At 51.3% G+C, this 26,481-nt stretch overlaps 1 protein-coding gene across 3 annotated transcripts; it reads left to right on the forward strand.

Annotated features, from left to right (window-relative positions):
* The first annotated feature begins 4,011 nt into the window (after positions 1-4,011).
* On the forward strand, positions 4,012-25,763 carry CGN (cingulin). Of its 3 annotated transcripts, none has more exons than XM_019740020.3 (21): positions 4,012-4,122; positions 9,229-10,112; positions 10,824-10,924; positions 11,062-11,131; positions 11,238-11,333; positions 12,949-13,076; positions 13,778-13,910; positions 14,229-14,441; positions 14,851-14,999; positions 15,268-15,400; positions 17,811-18,011; positions 18,324-18,530; positions 18,964-19,221; positions 20,276-20,446; positions 20,979-21,140; positions 22,150-22,239; positions 22,699-22,782; positions 22,894-23,012; positions 23,325-23,433; positions 23,812-23,975; positions 24,287-25,763. In XM_019740020.3, the coding sequence occupies exons 2-21, from the start codon at positions 9,243-9,245 to the stop codon at positions 24,426-24,428; spliced, it is 3,600 nt and encodes a 1,199-aa protein (XP_019595579.2). In that variant the 5' UTR covers positions 4,012-4,122; positions 9,229-9,242; the 3' UTR covers positions 24,429-25,763. The 3 variants fall into 3 exon arrangements, with proteins under 3 accessions (XP_019595579.2, XP_088655736.1, XP_019595580.2); XM_088799610.1 differs by lacking the exon at positions 4,012-4,122 and adding an exon at positions 4,244-4,262 and having other exon boundaries at positions 24,287-24,569; XM_019740021.3 differs by lacking the exon at positions 4,012-4,122 and adding an exon at positions 6,313-6,425 and having other exon boundaries at positions 24,287-24,569.
* Positions 25,764-26,481: the final 718 nt, after the last annotated feature.

Genomic DNA, 26,481 nt, shown 5'->3' on the forward strand with positions numbered 1-26,481 from the left:
AGGATCTCTTAATTTCTCACAGGAAACTGAATTCCAAGGATATTCGGAGACTTGGTTAGAATTATATTGGTCTCTTGACTCCTGACTCAGCTCTCTCAATCAGTGTTGTCCACTCGTAGAATCTCTGTGGCTCCACCTCCCTAGTCAAACTGAGGAAAAGAATAAGGGTCAGAAAGAATGAAATATCTTTGGGGGACTCTGGGAGATCCTGACATGTGAAGTATTTCAGGTGAGTATATCAAGTGACCACGTCTTATCTTCCCTAACAACGCACATAACAGAAATTTTAGTCAACCAGGAAAAGCCCCAAGCGATAGTATAATGATATATTATTATTTCTGTTGAAGAGCAAAGTGTTTGTAAACAAAGCTTGAGAAAGAAATGATGAGTAATGTACTAGAAGGACATGGCGGGGAGTGGTCCCTTTCTTTTCCCTCCTTTTGCCCCACTCTATGTGGAGCTCACTACGTCACTTTGTCACTGCATGGATTATACTGACCTAGGTTAACCTTCGGAAGCACTGCCACCTTCTTGCTCAAAAACCTTCGATGGCTCTCCATTATCTACCCCAAAAGCCCACAGTCTGATATTCAAGGCCTTGCATAATCTATCCTAGATTCTACCTTTCTGTCTCATTTCCCACTACTCCCCTGTCTGTTTGCCCAACCTCTGGGAGCGCCTTCCAGTTCCCACAACAAACATGACACTTGCCTACCCCAGGACATCTTGGTAAAAGAACCTTTTGCACGTTTTCTTGCCTTTATTCTTCCTTTGCTTTCAACTACTCATTTCCTTTCAAGGCCCAGATTGGATACCACCCGAATTCTAGTTGAAAAGGAGACTTTCTGGGAGCATTTCATTCGTGCCGTTCATTTGGTACCTATCATATCCTTTGTTAGGCTTGCAGATGATTCCAACAGTTCCAAAACTTGTCTCCGATGTCTCCAGCCCTCAGAAGCACTCTTTTCTTTGGCAGGTTCAGGAGTCCTATGACCTAAAGTTGTCTGACTCCACTTCCTCAACTCTCGTAACTCTTTCATACCCGGTCTCCCAATTTAAGTTCTAGAATATAGATTTTACCTTTCCCTGTAGGTCCAGGCTTTGACTGTTCTCTCTCTCTCTCCCTTTTATTATTATTATTATTATTATTATTATTATTATTATTAACTTTAAACATGTATTTTTCAATTATTGTTGACATAAAATTTTATATTAATTTCAGGTGACCCTTTCATTTCTTGACTCTAGCTCACTCTTCGGGCTTAGTCTCAAAATATAACCAACTCTCTCCTTCCTAAAAGCAAAACAAAACAAACGTAAAACTTCCTCTTTCTTCCACCCTGTTTTTCTTAGTCAAGGTACCCTTTCTCCTCCGCTTTTCCTGATATACTTGTTATCACAGTCTGAGCAGAAGGTCTACAGCACAGCCGAAACTGACATCTGGAATATCAACTTTTAAGTGCCCAAGTCCAGTCTCTTTTCCTATTGGAACATCTCTTTTCCACGGTCTTTCCCACATATGCCCCTGAATGCTCCATCACTTCCCCCCACCCCAATCTGTTCCATATTTCTCAAGGTTTTTCCTTCGGTCCTCTTTGCAAACTTTCACATCTATGAGGATAATACTTAGATTCATCTCAACCCCTAAATTCTCTTCTAAACATCATTTACTAGACTCTGTGTGTGTGTGTGTGTGTGTGTGTGTGTGTGTGTGTGTGTGTGTGTGTGTGTCCTGCCTACTTCTCCAAGATAGCAAATTCCAAAGTTGGTTTATTATACGCTTCCTTTCCTGGGTCCTCTCCAAACCCTTCTGTCTCCTGCCCTTTCAGTCTCAGCCAACGATATCACCACCTTTCGGTCATCTATCTTTAATGACTCTTCCTGTGTATCCTTCGTTGCTGCTCCATGTAGGAACTGGCCCCCGCTTAAGAGGTGATCTTTGAGATAAGTTTCAGTAGAGTTGTTAGTGGACCTCGTGATAGTCTTGGAGAACACAGGAAAGACGTGAGGAAAGAATTTAAAACAAATTGGGCTCCAAATTCACTTCTTCGATGAAATCTCCAGTTTGCCTAGAACTTTCCCCGTTCCACTATTTCCCAAAAATAAAATTACCCTCTTGCATTTATATCCATGTTATTTGTTTCTTCTTTCTGGATATGATATTTGCTCTAATTTTGTCCCATTGCCATATTTATAAACTGGCCGATTTTTGCCAAACTGTAGCATTTCTTAAGGACGGGGACCACGCACTCTGGGGAAAGACCGCGGTGTCACCTTTGCCACCTGTGCCTGATGATGTCCTTCTGAATGAGGCTGTTTCCTTGAGGAACAGATGACAGGACTATGACTCAGAGGCCTCCTGGATTTGCTTTGTCGTCTATGTTCAGCGTGCTGGGGTGGGGTGACTCCTTCACCACTCTTACTCTGTATTTACTACAAATGCGCTAAGTATCCTAATTATTAAGGTGTTACCCAGGAGAGTTGAGGCGTTTCCACTTTTCCAATATCTGGGTCAACTCAACAATCTCACATTTCCAAAAAAAAAAAAAAAAAAATATCTTAAGAAACCCCACCCCCGCGGTCTGGAGATAACACAGTGCTGGAGGCCTACCCATCTTCCGATCCCCACCCCCACACCTTTCGTTGCAGTTCCTCCCCAGGACATTGGCTGGTTTGAGGACTCTAACCTTGATAGAAGTGCTTCCCTTGGAATGCAGAGACTTTGCATCGGAGCCAAGAAACTAGTAGGCGGACTTTACCCTCCAGGACCCACACCTAGCCACTGAAGGCTGGGGGGGGAGGGTAAGGAAATAGCTCCCGCGAACGAACCCGACTGTCAGCTGCATTTAAGATTCCTCAAAAAAAAAAAAAAAAAAAGATTTCCTCTTCAACCCTGAATAGGTCCACAGTAAATATCTGTTGAATAAATAATTGAGAACAACATCCAGGGCCCGGCGACATAAGCTAAATCGATCTGCTTTTCCCCTATCTCAACGGTTACGACCTAGGGAGTCAGCTTTAACAGCCGTGCTGTTTAACCACAGAGAGTAGGAGCCCCTTGTTTGCTGAGGCCCCTGCCTGATCTTACTCTTCTGGAGACTGGGATCAATTTCCCCACTTTTTAGAAGGTGCGTTAACAATTTGGGCTTGAGTCCCCTTCCGTTCAGAACGAGGCTCATTCTTATTCGATGTAAAATGACATCCCCCTTCAACATAAACTTCACCCCATTCCCGTTCATTCATTTGACAGACACTCAGCGCCCAGTACGTGCCAGTCCCTGTTTCAGGCGTTTGCGATAGATCAAGGGACAAAACCGGAGAGATCCTTGCCCTGGCGGAGCTTACGGTAGGACGAGAGACAAACGATGAATATGATTTTTAAGATTAAATTCTGTAATTTGGAAGGTGATTACGATGGTGAAAAAGGTACCAGGCTGGAAAATGATTTGTGGAGGCCAGGGGATGGGCAAGAGAATCCTAAATTGGGATTCTGGCTCAGGTTGGGGGAAAAGAAGACGAAGTGAGGTGGAGGAGGCTCTGACATGGAGAGACAGATGTTTTCTGCAGAAGTGACAGAAGAGTCATCCGGTTTATGCGGAGGTAGGTGAAGGGCTGAAAGGGCTCTGGACAGAGATTCGGGCTGAGAACACCGGGGGCGGCGGAGGGGGGGGGCTATTTTCCAGCTGAGGCCAGAGGATGCTCTGGCGGGCGGCTCCCGGGGTCGGGGAGGGGGGACGTCTCGCGTGGCCCCCAAAATGGCCTCCTGCTGCCCCTCGCCGCCCCGCCCAGGCGCTCCATCGCCCGCCGGCCCACGTGACCCGGCCTGCACCTCCCGCCCACCCCGGCTGGCGACCCCGGGTCCCGGTCCTCGCGGTGGCGGCCCCGCCCCTCGCGGGAAACGGACCAACCAGAAGAAGGCTAAGGCGGGGCGGGTGATGACGGCTAATGGGGGTGGAGCTCCAAAGGGGAGTAACAGGTTGGTGGGAGGGGGAGAAAGAAGGAGGGAGTGCGGAGGGACGGAGGGGGAGGGCCTGGGAGCCGCGCATGCAGCTCTGCCGGAGCCGGAGCCCGAACCCGAACCCGAACCCGAACCCGAGCTCGGGAGCGCCGAGCCCGGCTGGGGTGAGTGAACCGAGCGGGGGCAAGGACACCTGAGAGGCAAGCGGGCCCTCAGGTGTAACCCCTGAGGGGCGAGAGGCGATCCGAGATACCTCCCTCCAGGCACAGGTGCTGTATCAGAGAGGAGAAGACGAGAGGTGAAGGTAGGGCGGGAGTCCTGAGTAAGGGCTGCCTCTCACTCGAAGGTGCCAGGTGAGGGGCACCTGAGACTAAGGCTATTCCCAGGGCATGAAAGCGGCTCAGGGCCAGGATCTCTCTTGGGGTCAGAGGCCGGTCCCAGGGGCAGAATTTCTCTAGGAGACTGGGGTGGTGGGGGGAAGGAGTGCGTCTCAGTTGGTGGAAGGGAACTGCTGCCAGGTTCAGAGGCATAAGGGGGAGGGCGTGGAGAGCTGCTGTGCCCTGAGGTTCTGCCCCCTGACTGCCAGTCTAGCTGGTGCTGACAGCCTCCCTCCTGGCTTTGAGATGGATCTGAGGTGTGGAATCTTTAACCATTCACCTACAGGTGACGACAGTTGCAAATAAGAGACGCTGAGGGGCCGAACAAGAGGGTAGGGCAGTCTCTTTGCTAGGTGTGAAACTGTTTAAGGCTTGCATGCTAGGGAAAATGTTTCCTTCTTCCTCTTGAAACAGTACTCTCCAAGGGAGAGATATGAGGAAGCAAAGATCCCTAGGCCTACAAAATATCTAGAACTGTTTCTTTCTGATGAAGCCTCTTTCTGGGGCCTCATGTCAAACCCTCCCCCCCAAAACACACGTACTTTCTTCTGTGGTTCTAGATGGAGCCATTGGGTGAGGTTTGGGAGCCTAACCAATTTCCTTGAAGCCTCTTCAAAGATGCCCATTATTCCCTGAAACACCACCAGGCATCCCTGACTCCTGGACCATGATAGCTGTCAGACAGGCAGTGGACACGAGTGTTGCAGGAAATAGGCAGGACTCCTCAGGGGACCACGAGACTAGAGGAGTTACCACCTCCAAGTCTCCAGCTAGATGGGAGGTGCACACTGGGGCCCCGACAAGACTTGTGAGGGAGATTCCCTTGCCTTAGGCAGGTAAGGGAACCAGAGCCAGCCTTAGCTCAGCCCCTTTGATGCCCTGCCTGAGGAAAGTGGTTATAATTGGGAAATAATTAGTAACCGCTATGTTGTAGACAGGCTGCCTGCAGGTGCCTCTGCACCTCTTCTTTCATCCTGGATATTTGGGAGTGGGGGGCTGGCACTAGGGGACTGCTAATCCAGAGATTTGCCTGACCCTAAGAGGATTCTGGCTTCCTAGAACCCTTCCTGCCTTCTCCAGGCTGACCTGCTGCCTTCACCTCTGTGGGAGGTGAGGAGGGACGTAGGGCTGCTTCTCTACCAGTGGGGAAGGGGAAAACAGGGGAAAACGAAGGACCAGGGAGGTGGCCAAAGTTAGTGTGGGATCAGGAATGCATCTTTGGGAGGGAGGGGCAGAGGGAGACCAAGGCTTCCTGTCACACACAGCCTGTCAATCATTGTTTTTGTGCATCTGCTCCCGCCTGCTCCCTCTCTATCCTGTGCCTCCTCCTTCAGAGCCTTGGCGTCGGCTTCTAGGCTGGACAGAGTCCCTGCCCATGGTTTTGCCCCTCTGCCTCCTCTGGTGTGGAATTTCTCGGGTCTGCTTTGCAAGCTGCTAGTGGAATCTCCCTGGCCCTCCCCTTCCCCTTGCCTCTCAAACCAGTCCAGCCAGTTTGCTGGGGCCCAGTTCCTGATTGTGTTTTCTTCCGCCACTGGCCAGGCAGCTCTAGCCTGGCTCTCAGGTTTCGGCTTTTACAGTGGACCGAGCCAGCACTCCACTTGGGGGGTTCTTTCTGGATCCATGGGGGACCTTCTTATCTCTGTAACTCTATTGAGAAAATGGGAGCCAAATGATCAAGGTCGCTGAGCTGTCCTTTTCTATTTTGACCATGTGCCCTTCTTGTTACCTCCGAGGGGAGTCTCATCTCGACCTCCAGTTCTCCCATTTTCTAAATCCGCCAGTTATGTAGCATCTAGCATATTGCCCGGCCCTGTGTATGTATATCAGTTCTTCCTCCACACGCCGAAACCACCCCACCCCCACTTCCTGCCAGGAGTCCAGGGACCCTGTCACTCCTAGTTGGAAGCCAGACGCTATGGCTGGGCCAGAGGTGATGGAATTGGGGCAGGGCAGGCTAATGAGTAACTCAGGGAGAAGTGGCTGTTTGGTACAGGTGCAGTGTCCTCCCCCAGCTTGTAGGCAGGACTGGCAGAGGAAGACAGATGAAGCTGAATTCACTTGTGGCGTGGTCTCTTCCCGGAGTCCAGTTGGTGAGGAGCGGCTTGGGCACATGCCAGGGGAGGGAAAAGCAGGGTCAGACATCTGGTGGGAGTGAAGGCTCTGGACTCCATGTTGCCTGGCGCTAGGTCACTGTTTACCTGCCTCTGGGCCTTAGGCAAGACCTTGGAGCTGCCTGCTTCCTGGCCCCGCCCCGCTGTTCTCTGTAACTGAAGGCGGATAGGTTTCGGGTTTTCCATGTTGAATCATTTAGAGCCCTGCTTTCTGACCCACCCCAAAGATTCCTTCAGTCCTCCCGGCCCCTGACCCACATGTCCTGGGACTGGAGGTGGTGGAGGTTAGGGAGTCACTGGGACCTGGGGGTGCATTCCTTGCTGCCCCTGACCAGCTTGGTGCTCTTGGGGGAGCAAGAGGCCGTGCACTGTGCCAAGCGGAGCCTGGGAACGTCGTGACCTGGATCTGGGAGAGCAGTGGATGTACTGACAGGGGAGAGCTGCAGCATGAATAAATCATGTGACTGGAGAGCTGGCAGTCTAGGCACATCTGGTTCCAAAATTATGACTGACTGGGGGGGGGGGGCGAGTCCAGGCTAGGAGAAGGTCTCATTAGTGGCGCAAATGAGAAAGGGCTCTGAGGGATCCTCTGGCAAATCTTCTGTGCGAGTCTGCCCTGGTCCAGGATCCAACCTTTAACAAATATTTATCTACTATGTGCCAGGCCCTGGGGACACAGGAGTCAGCTGAGAGCCACCATCTTCGCTTATAATCCAGTGGGGGAGACAGACCGGAAACAAATCATCACTCTGATAAATATATAGAAATAAGCTGAGGCAAACTCACGGAAGGGCAACTGTAGAGTATATGACATGGTTCTGACCTAGTTTGTGGGAAAGAGTAGTCGGGGAAGGCTTCTCTGAGGAAGTGACGTCCTTCTATGCACCAGCTGAAGCCAGGAAGGGCCTGTTGGAAGGTGTAGAGCCTGTGCAGGGTAACCAGTCGGCTGTGTGACAGCCACGTGCTGCCAGGTGTGTTTATGTTTAATGTCTCGTCATTGTTTTAACTAACCTAGAACCTAAGTCAATAAAATGCAAAAATCTTAAGTGTACAACTTGAAAAATTTTACATGGATGTTGTGTACATCCATGTAATTGTCTAATTCTCACAGGTAATTACCTTGTGAGGGACTGTCATCATACCCATTTTAAAGATGAGGAAACAGAGGCTCAGAAAAGTTGTGATTTGCCTAAGGTTGTATACATCAAGTGAAGGGCAGAGCTGGGACGCCAAGCCAGATGCTGACTCTAGTCCAGCGCCTCTTCTGCTGGATGAGTGGTTTGGAAAACTTACCCCTTTGCCTTGTGGCTTCCTTCCTGGTCCTATTTCTTACTTGAATTCCAACATAGGGCCCCACCAAGTTAATACCCTGCTGTTTGGGGTATCAGATTAAGAGATTGGTTAAGGTGCTCCCCAATGCCTAAATAGCGGAAGACAGCAGTCCTGAGGCTCATGGGTGGGCTTTAAGGTGTTCATGAGCCTCTTGAGATTCTCGGGTAAAATTTGGGTGGGCTGTCTCCATTGCTTTCATCGTTTTAGAATGGAGTCTCAACACTAAAAAAGGCCTTGAGGATTTTTTTCTTTTTTGGCAATAGGGGCTCCTCCCTCCTGGTTACTTTCTCTGGAGGGGAAGGGCCTGGAATGCTAGGAATGCTCTTCCTCCTGCAGGAGACTCTTTCCCCCACCAAGCCCTTTCTCACCTGGACCTCGGGCCTCCCTCCCCCTCTCACCGGTTTCCTGGGCCTCCTAGCCTTTGTACAATCCCTGAAAGGGGCCTTGCCAAGTTTCCTTGGCCCAGAGCTCCACAGGGAGACTGAGCTGGGTATATTTGTGTGTCTGGCACAGTAGAGGCTCCCCCTCCAGGTTGGTGCTAGGCTCCGGTGGAGATTAGCAGAAAGGCTTGGGAAGCTGCAGTCCTCATTTGCTTGGAGGAGAAGCGCTCTTCTCCGAGGCCCAGGAGCCAGAGCAAACCTGAAATACATTCCATTTGCTGACTCCAAGCTTGGGCAATGTGGACCTGGGGAGATGGCCTGTGGGTGGTCGTGGCTCTGGCTCTCAGGTGGGACAAGTCTGCCTGTCCTGGGACCCCTTGGACTGGCACTTTTCTATGTTATTTACACTTTTTTTTGAATAGGCAATACATTGTTACATAGTTCCAAATTCAAAAGGGACAAAAAGATACACAGTAGACAGCCAGTCACTTCCCCATCTGTGCCCCCAGCTATCGGTTCCTCTAATCCAGAGGCATCCTCCCAGAGGTGGGATGGCATGCCTTCGAAGTCTTCTGTATTTGAAATGAGCTATGGGAGCGGAGTCCCCTTTGCTCCATTGGGGTGGAGGTGTGTTAGGTAGGGCTCGGTTTCTGCCTTCACTGGGGTTGGGGAGGCACAGGGTGGTATATGTATGAAGATCAAACAAAATCTTTAAATGGACAAAACCAAACTCCCAGGACTGTATCAGAGGAAAGGGATTCTTCTGGGTTAGTGTGTCTCAAGTGTGGTCCCTAGACCAGCAATGTCAGCACCACCTGGGAGCCTGGAGACTGTACATTCTCAGGCCCCGCCCACCCCAGACCTACAGAATGAGAAACCCTGGGGGTGGGTCCCGCAATCTGTTTCAACAGGCCCTTGGGGGTGCTTCTGCTGCTCAGATCACGCGTGAGAACCGCTGCTTTTATGTAGAAGGAACTGATAAGACCATCATCCTCCCGAGCGCAGGGTAGCTGGCGGTTTCGGAGTTTCTACTTGTAGTCCCTCAGTTTACATTCTTCTTCATCTTCTAGGACCCCTCCCCCCCATGGAGCAGGGTTTCACCATGACCGAGCCCCGAGGCCCTGTAGACCACGGAGTCCAGATTCGCTTCATCACAGAGCCAGAGGGTGCTACGGAGATGGGCACCCTCCGTCACGGGGGGCGACGCCCGGCTAAGGATGCGAGAGCCAACACCTACGGGGTCGCTGTGCGCGTGCAGGGCATCGCTGGCCAGCCCTTTGTGGTGCTCAACAGTGGGGAGAAAGGTGGTGGTGACTCGTTTGGGGTCCAAATCAAGGAGGCCAACAATCGCGGGGCCCCGGGAGCTCCGAGCTCCGACTCCGAACTCCCTGAGAAGCCCTACACTCGGGCCAGGGAGTTTCTTGGCCGCTCACAGGACAGCTTGTCTGATGAGGAGCCCGGGTCCAGCTGGAGCACTAGGCTCCTCCGCTCTCAGTCCCAGGCCTCACTGACAGGCCCTGCCCCCATGGTTCCGGGCAACAGGAGCGCCAGCCTGCTGGAGCTGGCCCCCCAGGGAGCTTCCCCAGGGGACACCATCGACACTGCTCCCCTGTCTTCAGTGGACTCGCTCATCAGCAAGTTTGATAGTCGCTTTGGGGGCCAGGCCCGGGGCCGCACTGGCCGCCGCATGCGTTCACTGGCTCCTGAGCAGCGGAAGCGGAGTCAGAGTCTGGACAACCGGCTCCCGCGGGATACCCTCGAGGAACGGGAGCGCAGGTCCCCCACCCCCTGGAGCCCTAGCACAAAGCATGACAGCCACCTGGGCAGCTTGAAACAGCCGGCCCAGAGCCAGAGCCCTCCCAGTGGCTTCAGCCGGTCCCGACAGACCCACGACTGGGTCCTTCAGAGTTTTGAGGAACCACGAGGGAGGACACCCGAACCCTCCGTGCTGCAGGTCAGACCCCGCCCCTCTGCCGCTGCCACACCCAGGCCCCCTGTCATCAGCCCTGACCCACCTGCCCTGGGACCCCTTGCTGGTCCAATGACCGAGAGCAGAGTCTCTACCTTTTGTCCTCCATGTTTTCTATCCACGTGTGCAAGATTTCCAAGGGCAAAAATCTAAAGGAAATGGAACAAACTATGAAATCACCATTCACGGGCATGGCCAGTTCCTTGTCAATGCCCAGCCATTAAGTGCCTCGCTAGTATATGCTAGGTCTGCGGCCCACGTAAGGAGGCTTGGGGGCTATGAGCAGCTGTCTGGTGCTCTTGCCAAAACTCCCACATTTGTCTCTCACTCAGGAATGCAAGTGGGGGAGCGATTGTACCCCGAGACAAAGTTAAGCCCATTCTAGAAGTAAATCATCTATAAACTCAAGTACATTAACTGTCAGTAGTGACAAATTACTTGCAACGCATCTCACAAGTGGGGGAGAGCTGCTTGTTGAGAAAGCTCGGGTTTGCGACAGTGATGACAGGTGTATTGGCTTGGACCCCTTCCTGGCCTCTGGCTCAGGCCTCAGTGGTGTTGTCTCTTTACCCCACTTCAGGCTCCCTCATCATGCTCGAAGGGCCTGGTCCCCCAATTGCCCCTTCTTCTCCCTCTGAACCCCACACACGCTTCTGGCTTATTTTTTCTGTTCCTTTGGGTTTGCTTTTCTTGTAGTTCAAGTCAACGCCAGACCTTCTCCGAGACCAGCAGGAGGCAGCCCCACCAGGCAGTGTGGGCCACCTGAAGGCCACCATCTATGGCATCCTGAGGGAGGGGTGAGTGGGGACTTCCAATGGCGGAGTCGCACATCTCTCTTTCCCTTCTGGCTTTCTTCCCCATCCTCCCTGCTCTTTCTTCATCTCTGCTTCCTCTGTTTTCCCCTAACCTTTGCTTTTGTCCTTCTATCCTCCAGAAGCCCAGAAAGTGAAAGCTCTGTAGGGAGGAAGGTCAGTTTGGTGCTGGAGCAGCTGCAGCCTTTGGTGGTGAGTGGCCTTCTCATGGTGGGAGCAAGGTCAGGGTCAGGGCTGTTTGGGCCTCCAGATCTGGATATGGACTAACTTCCTCCCCACTACCCCATGTCTCTGACAGATGGCTGCTTCCGGTTCTTCTAAGACCTTGGCAGGGCAGGGCGAACTCACCCGAAAAGTGGAGGAACTGCAGCAAAAGCTGGATGAAGAGGTGAAGGTGAGGAGAGGTTAGAGGTGCTGGAAGGAGGAAGGACCACAGGGGGAAAACTTGGCTTAGGCTGGTGCCTCCAAGCAATGGAACGAGCACTCCGGGGTCCTGTGAGACGAGACAAGAGTGTGTGCTGGTCCCAGCAAGGACTTCTGGGCTTCTCTGGAGCTGAGACATGAGAAGCACATCCATCAGGGGTCCAGCTACTTTCCGTTCCGTTTCTTTTGGCGGTTCCCATTCTGGTTCTGCCGCTTACTCGCTGTATAAATCTTGAACAAATTACTTACCTCAGTTCTTTTCATCATCCTAATAATGATGGTGATAATAGTAGCTGTCATTTATTGAGTATAATTTTTGTAGGAGGTGCTGTCCTGGGTCATGTGTAATAATTACAGTGACCCTGGAAGGTAGGCATCCTGGCCTCTTATGAGGAGAAGATTGAAGATCAGAGGGGTTAAGTGAATTGCTCAAAGTAGTAAGCTGCGGAGAAGAAATTTAAAAATCTAGGTCAGTCTTATTCTAAAGCCTATGTACCCCCGCTGTCCCCCTCCTCCCTTTAAAATGCTGCTTCTGACTCTTATAATGTTGCCCGTACCGTGTTTCCCCGAAAATAAGACCTAGCCGTACAATCAGCTCTAATGCGTCATTTGGAGCAAAAATTAATATAAGACCCAGTTTTATTTTACTATAATATAAGACTGGGTCTAATATAATATAATATAATATAAAATAATATAATATGGGGTCTTATATTAATTTTTGCTCCAAAAGACACATTAGAGCTGATCGTCCGGCTAGGTCTTAGTTTTGGGGAAACACGGTATATAGTTGGTGCTCAGAAATGTTGGCTTGTCACTCCCCTTGTTTCCTGGAAAGCAGTGTAATAGTTAAATGGTGAGCTGTGGAGTCAAACTAACGAAGTTCAAATCCTGGGACCTTTAGTTGTTGGCTGTGTAACTGACCTCGGGCAAGTTCTTGAAGGGTTCTAAGCCCCTGTTTCCTGAACTGTAAAGTGGGGATAATAATGGTACTGTATTAGTTATCCATTGCTGTGTAATAAATTATCTCAAAACTGAACAGCTTAATGCAAACCTCTCTCAGTGTCTGAGGGCCCAGAATTTGGGAGCAGCTTAGCTGGGCAGTTCTGGCTCGGGGTCTTTTCTGAGGCTCCAGTCAAGGTATTGGCAGGGGCTACAGTCACAGGAAGACTTGATTGGAGTTGGAGGATCTACTTCTAAAATGACTTACTCAATGGCTGTTGGTTGGAGGCCTCAGTTCCTTTCTGTGTGGACCTCTTCATAGGGCTGCGTGAGTGTCCTCACAATATGGTAGCTACTACCTTCCTTCCTCCAGAGTGAGTGAAACAAGATAGAAGGTGAGGAGGAAGCTGCAATGCCTTTTTATGACCTAGTTTCCGAAGCTACACGGCACTTGCCCCTTTTTATATTTGTTGGAAGAGAGTCCCTCGGTCCAAGGGGAGAGGCTTCACTTACCTTTTGAAAAGAATGTCAAAGGCTTTGTGGATGTATTTGAAGCCATCACAGTGAGACATTTCCATGACCCCATGTCCTTCTCAGAGGCTTTCCCTATTCTCTGCCTGTTTTACTCTCCTCTCCTTTTCCAGAAGCGGCAGAAGTTAGACCCATCCCGGGCTGTGCTGGAGCGGCAACTGGAGGAGAAGATGGAAGAGTGCAGCCGTCTGCAGGAGCTGCTCGGGAGGAAGATGGGGGAGGCCCAGCAAAGCACCAAGGAGTGAGCACAGCTGATGGTGCATGGGGTGGGGTGGGGTGGCTGTCATTATTACACATGACCCAGGACAGCACCTCCTACAAAAATTAGACTCAATAAAGAGTTAGAGGCTGCCCCAGGGCTGAAGGAGACCGGGGGAACTCTCCAGAAGCTGGAAGGGACAGACAGAGATGGTTGAAAGACAGGCCCTCTCTCTTTACCTTCTTTGTCAGTAATGGTGATAGTGCATGAGTTAGGCTACCTGGTTAGCCTGTGTGTCAGGTTCTTCATCTGTAAAATGGGGTTAATAATAGCACCTACCTCACAGGATCATTGTAAGTCTGTAGTCATGCATTCAGCAGGTGATTTTGCAATAAACGATGTATGATAAGCACCGATTGCTGGGGTACAGCAGTGAACCACGCAGATGAAGAGCCCTGCTCTCTGGAAGCGTAGTTTCTAGTAACGGGGGAACGGACCATAAGCAATAAACCTAAACAATAAACCTATTCTGTAGGTAAATCTGTCATATGTGAGAAGGTGATAAGTAGAGTAAGTTACAGCAGATCAGGAGGGCTGGGATTATGGGGGAGCAGGTTACAATATTAAGTAAGGCAGTCGCTAAGGGGAGGCCTCGCTAAGATTTAAATGAAGTAACATATGTAAAGTGTTCAGAAAACTGCCTGACACAATGCTCAGTAACATTATCTATTATACATTGTCAGTCTTCAGAACATGAAGCTCCTTCTGGACCAAAATGAGAGGCTGCGACATGGGCTGGAGGCCCAGGTGATGGAGATGCAGGACAAGCTGAAACAGGCCCAGGGTCCTGAGCCCGCTAAGGAGGTGATAATGAAGGTAGGGAGTCGGGTTGGGTACCCCAGACTCTGCTTCCTTTCAGCTAGAGCCTCAAATCTACATCTCCAGTTTCCCCAAAGTCCAGGGAGTAGTAAGTGATTACGGGTACCCGTTAGTGTGCTTTCAGACACATCCAATGGCGGGGTGGGACTAGAGCCCAGAATGTTGGTTTCCTTTATCCTAATGAGGCATCTTGGAGGCCGGAGAGTACCTGGCATCATGCCTAACAGATGCAAGGTGCTCAATAAATATTTTTTGATCGAATAGACAGGTAGATCCTCATATAGTCACTCTGTCCTTGACCTTGACTTTCCCCAGGACCTGTTAGAGACCCGGGAACTTCTGGAAGAGGTCTTGGAGGGGAAACAGCGGATAGAGGATCAGCTGAGGCTGCGGGAGCGTGAGCTGACAGCCCTGAAGGGGGCCCTGAAGGAGGAGGTGGCCTCCCGTGACCAGGAGGTGGACCGTATCCGGCAGCAGTACCAGCGGGACGCAGAGCAGCTTCGGAGGAGCATGCAAGACGCAACCCAGGCATGTGACACACGCAGGGGCCGGGAGAAGAGGGCACCCCCAGGAAGGGGGCTGCCTTGAGGTCTTGGAATTTTGGGATGTTTCACGGTCGTAACTGGAACTCCCCCTAAAAGACACCCGTGAGAGTAATGAAAACCTTGGTCAGGACAAGGGCCGAGGGAGGGAATGCATGTCAGAAGCAATGAGGGTGCGTGACCAGAGGCCCACGGGGAGGCTTCCTGTAGATGACAGAGGGGTGGGCTGTGACTTGGGGAGAGAGCCTTCTGCTAGCTCGTACCAGGTACCATGTCGAGCGTGCAGCTGGCATGGTGCCCTCTGGGCCTGAGCCTCCCGTTTTACACACTCACGCTTTGGTTTGAAGCGAGCTCTTCCCTATGAACCTCCTGCCCCCCGACTCTCCCCTTCCTAGGACCATGCAGTCTTAGAGGCTGAGAAGCAGAAGATGTCCGCCCTGGTGCGGGGGCTACAGCGGGAGCTGGAGGAGACCTCAGAGGAGACAGGGCATTGGCAGAGCTTGTTCCAGAAGAACAAGGAGGAGCTTCGAGCTACCAAGCAGGAGTAAGGACCCTGGTGCTCTCCCAGGAATGCTTATCCGTGATTCTCATGCGTGCCCCACTTCCTTTCCCGCCATGCCACATGCCATGTTCTCTCCTTCCGGTTCCTCAGACTGCTCTTGTTCACATCTGCCTTCCTCCCTCCCTCCTGAGAGCTGAGTGCCCAGGGGATTGGCCTCCAGAGAGGTGGTTGTCACCGTCCTGCTAACCTCTCCCAGGCAGCTGGCCTGACCTTGTTCCCTTTCCCTTTTGATTCGCCTGTCTGGGCTCAGACTTCTGCAGCTGCGGATGGAGAAGGAGGAGATGGAAGAGGAGCTTGGGGAGAAGATAGAGTTCTTGCAAAGGGAATTAGGGCAGGCCCGAGCTGGTGCTGCAGATTCTCGCCAGGTGGAGGAGCTCAAGAAGGTACTTGGGAGTTGGGGGGCAGAAGGGCAGGTTGGGGTGATGGCACCTGCCTCACCTATCCACGAGGGCCTTCACACTCCCATGTGCTTGGTTTTCAGACCCCACATGAACTGCTCAGCCTCATCTCTTCCCAGCACACACTGGGACCAGCAGGGTGGGTCTTCTTGAGTCTAGAAGTTTCCATTGGAAAGGGCTTTCAGTGGCCAGGTTGAGTTATAGCCAGAGGCTGCTGGCTGCCTCCCAAGAGACCTCAGGGGTAGTGGAATTTAGGTGGATGTGTGGGGTCATTTTTGCAAGCTCAGAATCCTAACTCGATCAGCATAGCAAGAGTTGCTCTGTTCTCGGAGGGTCCTCTTTAACTGCTTCTATGAAACAAACATTTACAGTTAGAATGCCAGTTTGTTCACTTATAATGAGAATTGTCATCACGTGGGCTGGCATACTTGCACTGGTGTGGCCAGCTGACCTACATGGGAAGCCAAATGGTAATTTGAAAGCTGCTTAGAGAGTATAGAATCTAGACACAGAGAATTAAATGGTTTATCATGCGTAAATATTTTATAAATGATAAAGGGCATCACATTTAAGTGAACACACAAATAACTACTTCATATTCCTGGTACTAGTTTATGAAGGACAAGAAAGCAACTCATTATTTTTGGTTATTTAGACATATAGAAAATATTTTCATTAATTATGGGGAACTGGCATGTATGGCCTCCTGAGGATCCTTCTAGGTCTCCATTTCTTTGATTCACTGTGCTGGAATCAAGTGCTATATGTATAGTAGGTGCTCAGTTAACAAGTATTAATTAGTCACTGCTTGTTTATCATGCCTTTATTGTAAGATGGCCTAATTGTAATCAAGGTAATTATGTTTTTAAATGAGTGAAGACATATAGCATTGAATGTTGATTTTCCAGACAAATAAAAGCCTGGATTTACACAAAATATTTGGTGGAGAAAACCATAAATAAATGTTAAGCAACTAGACTTTGGTGGTTGTGAAATCAAAAGTACTCTTAAATTTTTATTACATTGTTATGAAGTGAACCAATATCAAGGACAGCCTGAAGTCTGTTCGCTGGATTAGCTAATGCAGTAAACCTGGGCAATCTCAGTTGCCGTGTTATGCTGGATTAAGCTAAAGAACTAAGAAGTCATAATTAGTGTTTCATTTACCTTATACCTTACATGTATTTTGTCAAATATTTAGTCAATAAACAATGTATGCATTAGGAAAAGAAACTAACCCAGTCCAATGTAGACCATACCCTGGGCTAGTTTTCTTTTTCTTTGTAATTAGTGTTGTTAGTATTGGACATTGAAGACTCACTAAATATTATATAATCTTTCAGCCTAATTACGGTACTTTCTGAATTTCAGTATATGTGCTGCCGAAGCGAGCACACTTTCTGAATTTCAGAAGTAGCTAATAGCTAAAGAATCAGAACCAGAATTCCCATTTTAATTAAAAAAAGAAAAAGAAAGAAATCAGAGCAGCACCAGTGTTTACTGTGGCACATATTTTGGTTTTCAACATTTCCTTTCTTTTCTTTCCTTTCTTTCTTTCTTTTCTCTCTCTCTCTCTCTCTCTCTCTCTCTCTCTCTCTCTCTCTCTCTCTCTCTCTTTCTTTCTTTCTTTCTTCCCCTCTCTCTTTCTTTCTTTTCACAGCCAATCCTTTGTCAGCCATACCCTCATCTACTCTCACTCCAAATACTTTTTTTTTGATGGACATTTATTTCATGTACCATAAAATTCACCCATTTTCAAGTGTACAGATTGACTGATTTTTAGTATATTCACGAAGTTGTACAACCATCACCACCATCTAATGCCAGAACATTTCATCATCCCAATAGGAACCCCCGTATCCATTAGCAGTCACCCTGCCCCAGCCCCTGGCAACCACTAATCTATTTTCTGTCTCTATGGATTTACTGATTCTGGACATTTCCTTTAATTGGACTCCTATAAGACGTGGCCTTTCATGTCTGATTTCTTTCACCTATCCAGTGCTTTTCAAGGTTGTAGCATTTATCAGGACTTGGTTACTTTTTTATCACTGAATAATACTCCACTATGTGGGCATATCGCATTTGTTTACCTGTTCACCAATTGATGGGCATTTGGGTTGTTTCTCTATTTTAGCTGTAATGATGAATGCTGCTATGAACACTTGTGTTTAAGTTTGTTGTGAACATGTGTTTTCAGTTCTCTTGGGCATATACCTGGGAGTAGAATTGCTGGGTCATGTGGTAACTCTATGGTTAACTTTTTGAGAAACTGCCAAACTGCTTTCCCAGGTAGCCACACCATTTTACATCCCTGCGATGTGTGAGTTCAGTTTCTCCACATTCTGGTATCCCAGGCTGGCTCTGCCCTGGCACCGCTCCCCTTGCCTTCCAGGAGCTGCATCGGACACAGGAGGAACTTAAGGAGGTGCAGGCAGAGCGGCAGAGCCAGGAGGTGGCTGGGCGACAGCGGGAGCGGGAGTTGGAGAAGCAGCTGAGGGTCGAGGCTGATCGAGGCCGGGGGCTGGAACAGCAGAACGTCCAGCTACATAAGACCCTCCAGCAACTGAGACAGGACTGTGAAGAGGCTTCCAAGGCAAGGGGAGTGGGCACAGGGCTTAGGAGGTGGAGGCTCAGGGGTCTGGAGGGCTGAGGAGCCAGAGGGCGTGGAAAAGTACCTATCATGGGTATGTACAGACCCGATCCTTGGACCCAGGTGTGTGGTTAAAGCAGCCAGGATGTGGCAGGGGGAGGCCGGGCTGTACGTGGTGACACCCACTGCGTCTCTGTAGGGGTGGGGTTCGGAGGGAAGCCTCTGGCTGCTGGCACTCGGTGGGGTGGCTTTCCTGGGAGTGGCTTGTGACTTGGAGCCCTGGGGTCTGAGCCACCGCTCCCTGAACGGACGCAGGCTCAGATGGCAGCGGAGGCAGAGGCGGCAGTGCTGGGGCAACGTCGGGCAGCAGTGGAAACGACGCTTCGGGAGACCCAGGAGGAAAATGACGAATTCCGACGGCGCATCCTGGGTCTGGAGCAGCAACTAAAAGAGGCGCGAGGCCTGGCGGAGGGTGGGGAAGTGGCGGAGGCACGGCTTCGGGACAAGGTGCAGCGGCTGGAGGTCAGTGCTCTTGGGGACGTGGTTGGCTTCCTCAGGGGGGTGGAGGTGGGGGGGGTGGCTGGTGGGGGGGGAGGGGGAGGGGGTAGGGCGGTTGGGGGGGGGCTTTCTCCTGTAGTCCCTGGCTGAATACCCAGCCATCACTTTTATTCTGCCCTTAGTGTGGTTCTCTGCCTCCCCAAACCCTCCGTTCACCTTGGGTTTCTTTCCCGGAGTGTGTGTTGGTGTGACGGTCCCAGGCTTGGCACTGGTACTTTTATCTCTCCCTCCCATCCTTTGCTCCGTTCTCCGTGTCTTCATTTCTTGCCGCTTCCTCCGAGCCTGTGTGCACTGTCCCCCCTTTTCATACACATCTGTCCTCCGCTCTCCCATCGACTCACCTCCACGTGGCCAGAGCCCGAGCTTTGCCTCCGCTCAGTCCAACCCCCTCTCCCAGGCAGAGAAGCAGCGGCTAGAGGAGGCCCTGAACGCTGCCCAGGAAGAGGAAGGGAGCCTGGCAGCAGCCAAGCGCGCCCTGGAGGCAAGGCTGGATGAGGCCCAGCGGGGGCTGGCCCGCATGGGGCAGGAGCAACACGCACTGAGCCGGGCCCTGGAGGAGGAGGGCAAGCAGCGGGAGGCCCTCCGGCGGGGCAAGGCAGAGCTGGAGGAGCAGAAGCGCTTGCTGGACAAGACGGTGGAGCGACTGAACAAGGAGGTGGGGTACAGAAGCCTGCGGGGGGGGGGGGGGGGGGGATGTGGGTCAGAATGTGTGCTCTTCGCTTTCCTCAACTTCATTGTTGGGGAGGCCAAGGTCAAGCCTTCAGAGAGTCACATCCTTTCTACCTCCCTTCAGGGGTTTTTGTTTTAACATTACTTTACTTGTTTGTTTATTTATTTATTTATTTATTTATTGAGGGCGCAACTCACGGTGGCCTATGCGGGGATTGAACAGGCAACCTTGGCGTTACCAGCACCTGTTCTAACCAACTGAGGCCACCTGCCACCCCCTCCCCCCGCTCCCCTTTCCCCCACATCCCGTTCCTTGATGGTCTTGGTCCTTAGAGAATATCTCCTGGGATTCTCCCTTAAAAGTCTGTCAGACCTAAACAGAAGAATCTGCATTGGGAGAATTTTATATTTGGGGGAGGGGAAGGAGAAAGGAAGAAAAAGAAATACATGGTTTTTTGGGGGGTAAGGTTGTCCTTCTTATCTCGTACTTTATAAAACTAGAGCAGACGCCTACTATAATTCATCAATTCTAGAATGCACATTTTATCCTCGCTGCAGTGGAGTTTTGTCTTATGATTAATTGATGGCATGTCATACTCAACTTGGCAGACTTTTCTTTCTTATTGGTACACCTGACATTCATGGGTACTTTGGGTTTGCTGAAATAAGGTCATTTAAGGTTTACTTTGTATCAAGAGCTGTTGTAAGTACTTTACATAATTAACAAAGGTAATTCTCCCAACGCCTTTGTGATGTCGGTTCCCCATTTTACAGATGGGAGAGAAACTGAGACCCAGAGAGGGCAAGTAACTTGCCTATGGTCGCACAGCTAGTAAGTGGTAGAGCCAGGATTTGAGCCCAGGCAATCTGTACATTACTATTAGCCACACCAGGGACCTAGGCCAGGAAAGAGCAAGAGGGGGCAGCTTTGGCAGGAAAGAGGCTCTGGGAGAGTCTTGGGAGCCTGGGCCTGGAGAAGGGACAAAGACACGCGGTAAAGAGATACAATGCTGAAAACGGCTCTTTTCTCTCTGTCTCAGATGGGCCAGATTGGAGACGACTCTAAGCTAGCCCTGCAGCAACTGCAAGCCCAGCTGGAGGACTACAAGGAAAAGTCCCGGCGGGAGGTGGCAGATGCCCAGCGCCAGGCCAAGGAGTGGGCCAGTGAGGCTGAGAAGAACTCTGGGGGGCTGAGCAGGCTCCAGGACGAGGTAGGAGCTCAAGTGGCTGGAGGGTGGGACCCCTCCCAGTACCCTTGGCTTGAAGGTCATTGCCTCCTAACCTATGGCCCAGGGATCCTAGGACCCTAAGTCTAAGCACTTAGGGTGACATACTAAGGTGGGGGACAGGGAGGGAAGTGACCCACCCTAGGTACAGACAATAGGGGATGCATTGTCTGCTGCGCAGGGATTTGCAAATTGCTGCACATTAGTCACCTGAGGAGATTAAAAAACAAAAACAAACCGAATGCCTGAGCTACATCCGGTACCATTTAAATCATAATTCTTGGAGCTGGGACCCGGGTCCTGTAGTCTAAAAACCCCTCAGATGATTCCAATTTTTGTGCAGAGAATTTTAAGACAATAAAGAAAATGGACTAATAGCCTGCTTTTTATTACCACCATGCTCTGGCAATTGTAAAGAATGTCAGTGGTGGATTATTTCTTCCTGCAGGGGGTGGACCGTTCCCACCCCAGTCCTCATCTTACTTCTCCAAGCTGTTGCGTTTGCCCTTGTGCCCAGGTCCAGAGGCTGCGACAGGCCCTACAGGAATCCCAGGCCGACAGGGACACAGCCCGCCTGGACAAGGAGCTGCTGGCCCAGCGGCTGCAGGGGCTGGAGCAAGAGGCAGAGAACAAAAAACGCTCCCAGGATGACAGGACCCGGCAACTCAAGGGCCTTGAGGTGAGGACATTGGGGGCTGGCCTGTGGTGGTGGTGGGGGGGAAGGGGTCTGGGTCCTGGCACAGGTGGGACTTCTGTGAGCAAAGGAACCAGGATACCCCAAGCTTCTTTCTCCACGGGGGACCGAAAACGGGCAGCCCACTGCTGATGGGTTTTGTTTGACTGCAGTGTTTTAAACAGCTTCGATTAAACAGACGCCAGTGTTTAGAAACTTAACAGATGTCACATAAAATCTGGATTTCTGGCTTCTTTTATACATTTGGAAAATATGGTAACACTGACCTTCGCACCCTGAGTTTTCCGCGTGGCGACAGTAGGTGGCAGCTGCTGAGCAGCAAGTTCTCCCATTTAGAGAGAACAGTGGCCTTCAGTTTGCTATCTTTGGCAATAATAATAATAACAACAATAGCAGCAACAGCAAACACTTCTGTATTACGCTGTGTGCCAAGCACTTAAGACTCATTTAATGCTGAGGATCACCCTGTAAGGGAGGGAGTCTTCTCCGCGCTTTACAGATGAGGAAACCGGGGACACACAAAGGTTAAGCAACCCCACGGCCGCTCTGCTAATTTCCACATCCAGGCCGCTGGCCCCCGAGCCCATACTCTGAGCCCCCACATGGTACCGCCTGGCTCAGGTGTCCTCCCCCGGTCTGTGCCCCGGTGCTACAGGGTGCGACTGTCTCCATCTCACCCTTGGCTCGGGCACTTTGGTCTCTGTTTTCCCATTGGGGAAGTAGGGCTGCCCCACTGAGGAATAGATTCTGGGGTTTGTCATCCTGCCAAGGGGCCGAGCCCAGAGCAGACCCCACTCTTTCCCCTCGACGCCACCCTTGGCAGCAGCGAGCATCAGCTCCATGGTGGGGCCAGGCAGGGCGAGGACCCACAGGTAATGGGGGTGTGAGAGAGAAAAGCCTGTGGAGGCTGGGCTTGGAGGGGGTCCCGGTTGGAGTCTGGCAGTGCGTTGTCCAGCATTTGGGGCACAATTAACCTGTTGTCCCTCTGCCCCAGGAAAAAGTCTCACGACTGGAGGCAGAGTTAGATGAGGAAAAAAACACAGTGGAGCTGCTGACAGACCGGGTGAACCGTGGCCGGGACCAGGTACCACCCCGCCTTACCCCCATCCGCGTCTACCCCTGACGACAAAGCCTCTGGGCCTTCTCAAAAACCACTCCACCCTCCGTTTTTCATAATCTGGGGAAGCTGGCTGCAGAATCTGTGCATGCCTGGCTCTGCTGCAGGGTCTCCCCTGCTTCGGGAAGGGTTGGCAGGTTTCCTCAGACGGAAAGAAGCCGGGAATTTGAGTGGCGGAAGCAATCCTGGTGGCCTGGGCTGCTCTGGGACCTGGGTCCAGCTGCTTCCATTCAGGACAGATGTTAGTTCTGGATGGGACTGAGGAGGCCCTGCTTAAATTCTGTGGCTCCTCCCATTTGAAAAGGCTGTGATTTCTTAGTTACCCGGGAATGTGGGGGATTCCTGGTTCAGTGAGCCTCATTTGGTTCAGCTTGCTGGCTCATCGTTAGCTCTCCCCAAGTCTGGGTCCTCTCACCCAACTCCTAGGTGGACCAGCTGAGGACGGAGCTCATGCAGGAGAGGTCCGCTCGGCAGGATCTGGAGTGTGACAAAATCTCCCTGGAGAGACAGGTGAGGGGGGGGTGGGGAGTCTTGGGGACAGACCCCAGGAGGTGGGTAGAATGACCGTGGAAGGGACCAGAAGGAGAGTGGCTAACCATGGAGGCTTCCTATCCCTCTCAGAACAAGGACTTGAAGAGCCGGTTGGCCAGCTCAGAAGGCTTCCAGAAGCCCAACACCAGCCTCTCTCAGCTTGAGTCCCAGAATCGGGAGTTGCAGGAGCGGCTGCAGGCTGAAGAGAGGTGACACGAGCCCACACTTCCTCTCTCTCTCTGGGCTCTTCTCCTCTGGGGCTCCTTCCATCTTCCACCTCACCCATGGCCAACCTGGCCTGGTCTTTTGGGAGAACTTTTCTCTTGCGAGAGAGCAGAGAGAGAGAGTGGCAGACATTCTGAAGTGTGAATGACCTCTGTGTCCCCAGGTCTTTGGGTCTGCCCTGGGTCCTCCCCAGTCTAATGGTGGGGCTTGTGACTGAGAAGAGTCCTCGGGGGCACTGGGAGGGTTCCTTTAGAAATGGTGACAGCCATTGACATCCCCGTACCCCACCATCTTAGGGAGAAGACAGTTCTGCAGTCCACCAACCGGAAACTGGAGCGGAGGGTGAAAGAGCTGTCCATCCAGATTGACGACGAACGGCAGCACGTCAATGACCAGAAGGACCAGGTAAGGACGCTGCCGGGGCCAGGCAGCCGTGTGGCCAGTATACACTGTGCCTTGGCTTGGAGGCCGAGGGAGGCCCCGTCTTGTAGGCCTTCCAGACTTAGGCTTTCCTTGTACAGGGGCCAAGATGCACCTGGAAGGACTCGATTAGAGGACACAGAAGCAGCAGGTGTACTGAGTGCCTGTGATATGCACGCTTCTCTTTCTAAGTGTTACACATGTGTTAACTCATTTAAACACTGAGACAAACCCATGAAGTTAGGCCCATGGTCACAACATTTTCCCAGGGGCCACGATCCCTTGTCAAGATTGCTATAGGGGCGAGTCTCAGGCCGTGGTAGCAGCCAGTGCTTTCCTGACGTGCGGACTTGTCCTGCTCAGCTAAGCCTGCGGGTGAAGGCTTTGAAGCGGCAGGTGGATGAAGCAGAAGAGGAAATTGAGCGACTGGACAGCCTGAGGAAGAAAGCCCAGCGTGAGCTGGAGGAGCAGCATGAGGTCAACGAACAGCTCCAGGCCCGGATCAAAACCTTGGAGAAGGACTCCTGGTAGGGCTGCTCTCCCGGCCCTGCTCCTTCAGGGTAGTGGAGTGGGAAGGGGATGGGCTCAGCTGAGCTGACCTTGCAGGAGAGGAGGAGCTCTCAGGTGGGGCCTCTTACTCCTAGCTGGATGCCAGTGTGATGATGTTTTAGTATCTCAGCCCCCTTTATGTACCCTGTCTCCCCACATCTCTGATCAGTGGGGGATCTCGGGCATAACATTAGGTCTTAGAAGAATTGGGAGTTTCCTTCACATGAAAAGCGTGGCTATTTCACTCTATCTACCTGCCTCCATTACCAGTATTCTCTCTCTGACTCAGGCGCAAAGCTTCCCGCTCAGCTGCCGAGTCAACCCTCCAACACGAAGGGCTGAGCTCAGATGAAGAATTCGACAATGCCTACGATCCTTCCTCCATTGCATCCCTGCTTACGGAGAGCAACCTGCAGACCAGCTCCTGTTAGCTCGCGGTCCACAAGGGCGCAGAAACCACGGCTGGAGGCCTCTCCTGGCCAGCCCTGCTCTGCCCTGCCCAGCCTCAGATTCCTCCTTCCTGTGGGGGACCCGATTATTCAGACCTGAGACAGGGAGGGGTGTGAGTGAGGGCGATAAAAGGGCATCAGTGCTAAACCGGTAGGCGGGCTTCCTTTTTCCTCCGGAGGAGTGGGGATTTTAAGCCAACTGCACCCTCCCCTTAAGTGCCGAGCCCTCCCTCTTCTCCCTCACAGCAGCAGGATGGTCAGCATATAGGCTGATTGAGCAGGACAGGAAGGGAGAGAAATTGCCATGTATGTAAAGCTTTATTTCTTTAGCCCTTACCCCTCAGGCTCAGGGAAATAAATACCCTCGGTGATTCTGTTCCTTTGACTCCTGCAACCTGCTTTCCTCCCACCCTGGAGCAGGGTGAGGGGAACCTTATGGGTAATGGACATGCTGGCGTGGGTCTACCTGCTCCTCGACGCTGCTCTTTGCACAGCCAAGGGGCCCATGGCAGTCCCCTCCCCCTCCATTCCTGTTTTTTCCTCTTTCCTAAGCCAGTGGATCCGGGGGACCCTTTCTCCTTCCCTTCTCATCTTCACCATTCTTACCTTCCTTCTTTCCTCTCAGTGCCTTAGTCACGGCGAGGAGATAAGGCTGATCTTCTTGCCTTTTATACCTGCACATTCATACCTCTCCAAGGACCAGCCTTTCCCCAGCTGGGGCCCTCAGCCTTCCCTGCGGCCTCAGTGACTGGTCAACAGAACTGCTGGCTTCTCTGCAGACGAGCCCCTGGGAGAGGGACTTGGTAGGTTCTGCTCAGGGTTTCCATCCTTCCTCCTCTCCTCCGTGACTATGGATGTGTTTATAAGGGGTTTGCACCTGGGAACCCTGACAACTGTCTACACGAGATGAAAAGCAAAGGTTCCTGTCCCTGTGGCCTTGCTCGTGGCTCCTCTGACCAGATGTGCCCATCCTCAGTGGGGAACCAAAGGACACTCATTATCTTAGGAGCTTGGACCTGATACAGGGCTTCCTGTCTGGGGCTAGAGGCTGACTCTTGGTAGAAATGGGAAGAAGCAGTGGAAGATGTAGTCCTCCTTTGGTTTTGGGGAGAGCCAAGGCCTGGTGGGGAGGAGGGAAGGGAGATGATTCACCTGTCTCCTAAGCAGGTTCTGTAAGAAAGCTGCTCTCACCAATGACTTGTAATTTCATGATTTAAAAAAAAAAAATTGTCTGCAAATCAGATATTTTCTCCCAAACCAATCCAGCCTTGATTTTTATTTAAAATTAAATATTAAAATGATATATCTATACTGAAATCCTTGGTTTGTTTTCTCATTCTTTTTCCTGGCTTATTTGAAGGTCAGAATTTTATGAAGAAGCCATTTTAACTGGACAGCTTAGCGGCTGAAGCTGGGATTTTATGGACCTCGCTTTTTAGAGGCTCTTTATTACAACAGATTAGATGGAACCCAGGGAACTGGGAAGTGTTTATAGCACCTCCCTTTTCTCCTAAACAAGCTTCTGGGAATAGCAAGGCCAGTAATGCCTTCTTTGAGGATTAGAAGAGATGGACCAGAACTGGGTTTTATTCCCTTGGGGTTTAGATACATTCCCTAGCATCACCTCCCAGGGACAGACATCTGGTGTGGGACCCAGCCCCTACCTGGGAGGTAGGGAAGTTTCCATCATCCCTGACCTTATGTTGTCTTGAAGAGAGAGCTAACTGTTCATCAGAGCCTATTGCCAGAGTGAGGGGCACCTCCCACTCAAGAGTGGGTCAGACCTCCTTGCCTTCTGCATGGACCATAGCCCATTGGAGCAGTCACCTACAGAGAGCAGCTGGCCTGGGAAGAGGCCCCAAGGTCCTGCTTGGCCATCCTCTTTCAGGCCCTGAAGACGCTAACCTGGGTTTGGTGAGCAAATGCCATTGGAGACGTTGAGGCTCATCCTTTCTCAAGAATACAAATTCCTTTTAAGGACACCTCTCCCAACCATATAAGGGCAGCTTTGGTGTAATAGCTCCTGCAAAACAAG

The sequence above is a fragment of the Rhinolophus sinicus genome, chromosome 7 (genome assembly GCF_057876585.1).
Source record: "Rhinolophus sinicus isolate RSI-liver-muscle chromosome 7, RSI-T2T, whole genome shotgun sequence".
In the NCBI taxonomy this organism is placed as follows: domain Eukaryota; kingdom Metazoa; phylum Chordata; class Mammalia; order Chiroptera; family Rhinolophidae; genus Rhinolophus; species Rhinolophus sinicus.

Excerpts from the sequence above, each read along its gene's own strand:
- CGN (XM_019740020.3), top strand. The coding sequence starts at position 9,243 with ATGGAGCAGGGTTTCACCATGACCGAGCCCCGAGGCCCTGTAGACCAC. Across the intron at positions 11,334-12,948 it reads AGCTGGATGAAGAGGTGAAG|AAGCGGCAGAAGTTAGACCC; the intron begins GTGAGGAGAGGT and ends CTCCTTTTCCAG. Across the intron at positions 22,783-22,893 it reads AAATCTCCCTGGAGAGACAG|AACAAGGACTTGAAGAGCCG; the intron begins GTGAGGGGGGGG and ends TATCCCTCTCAG.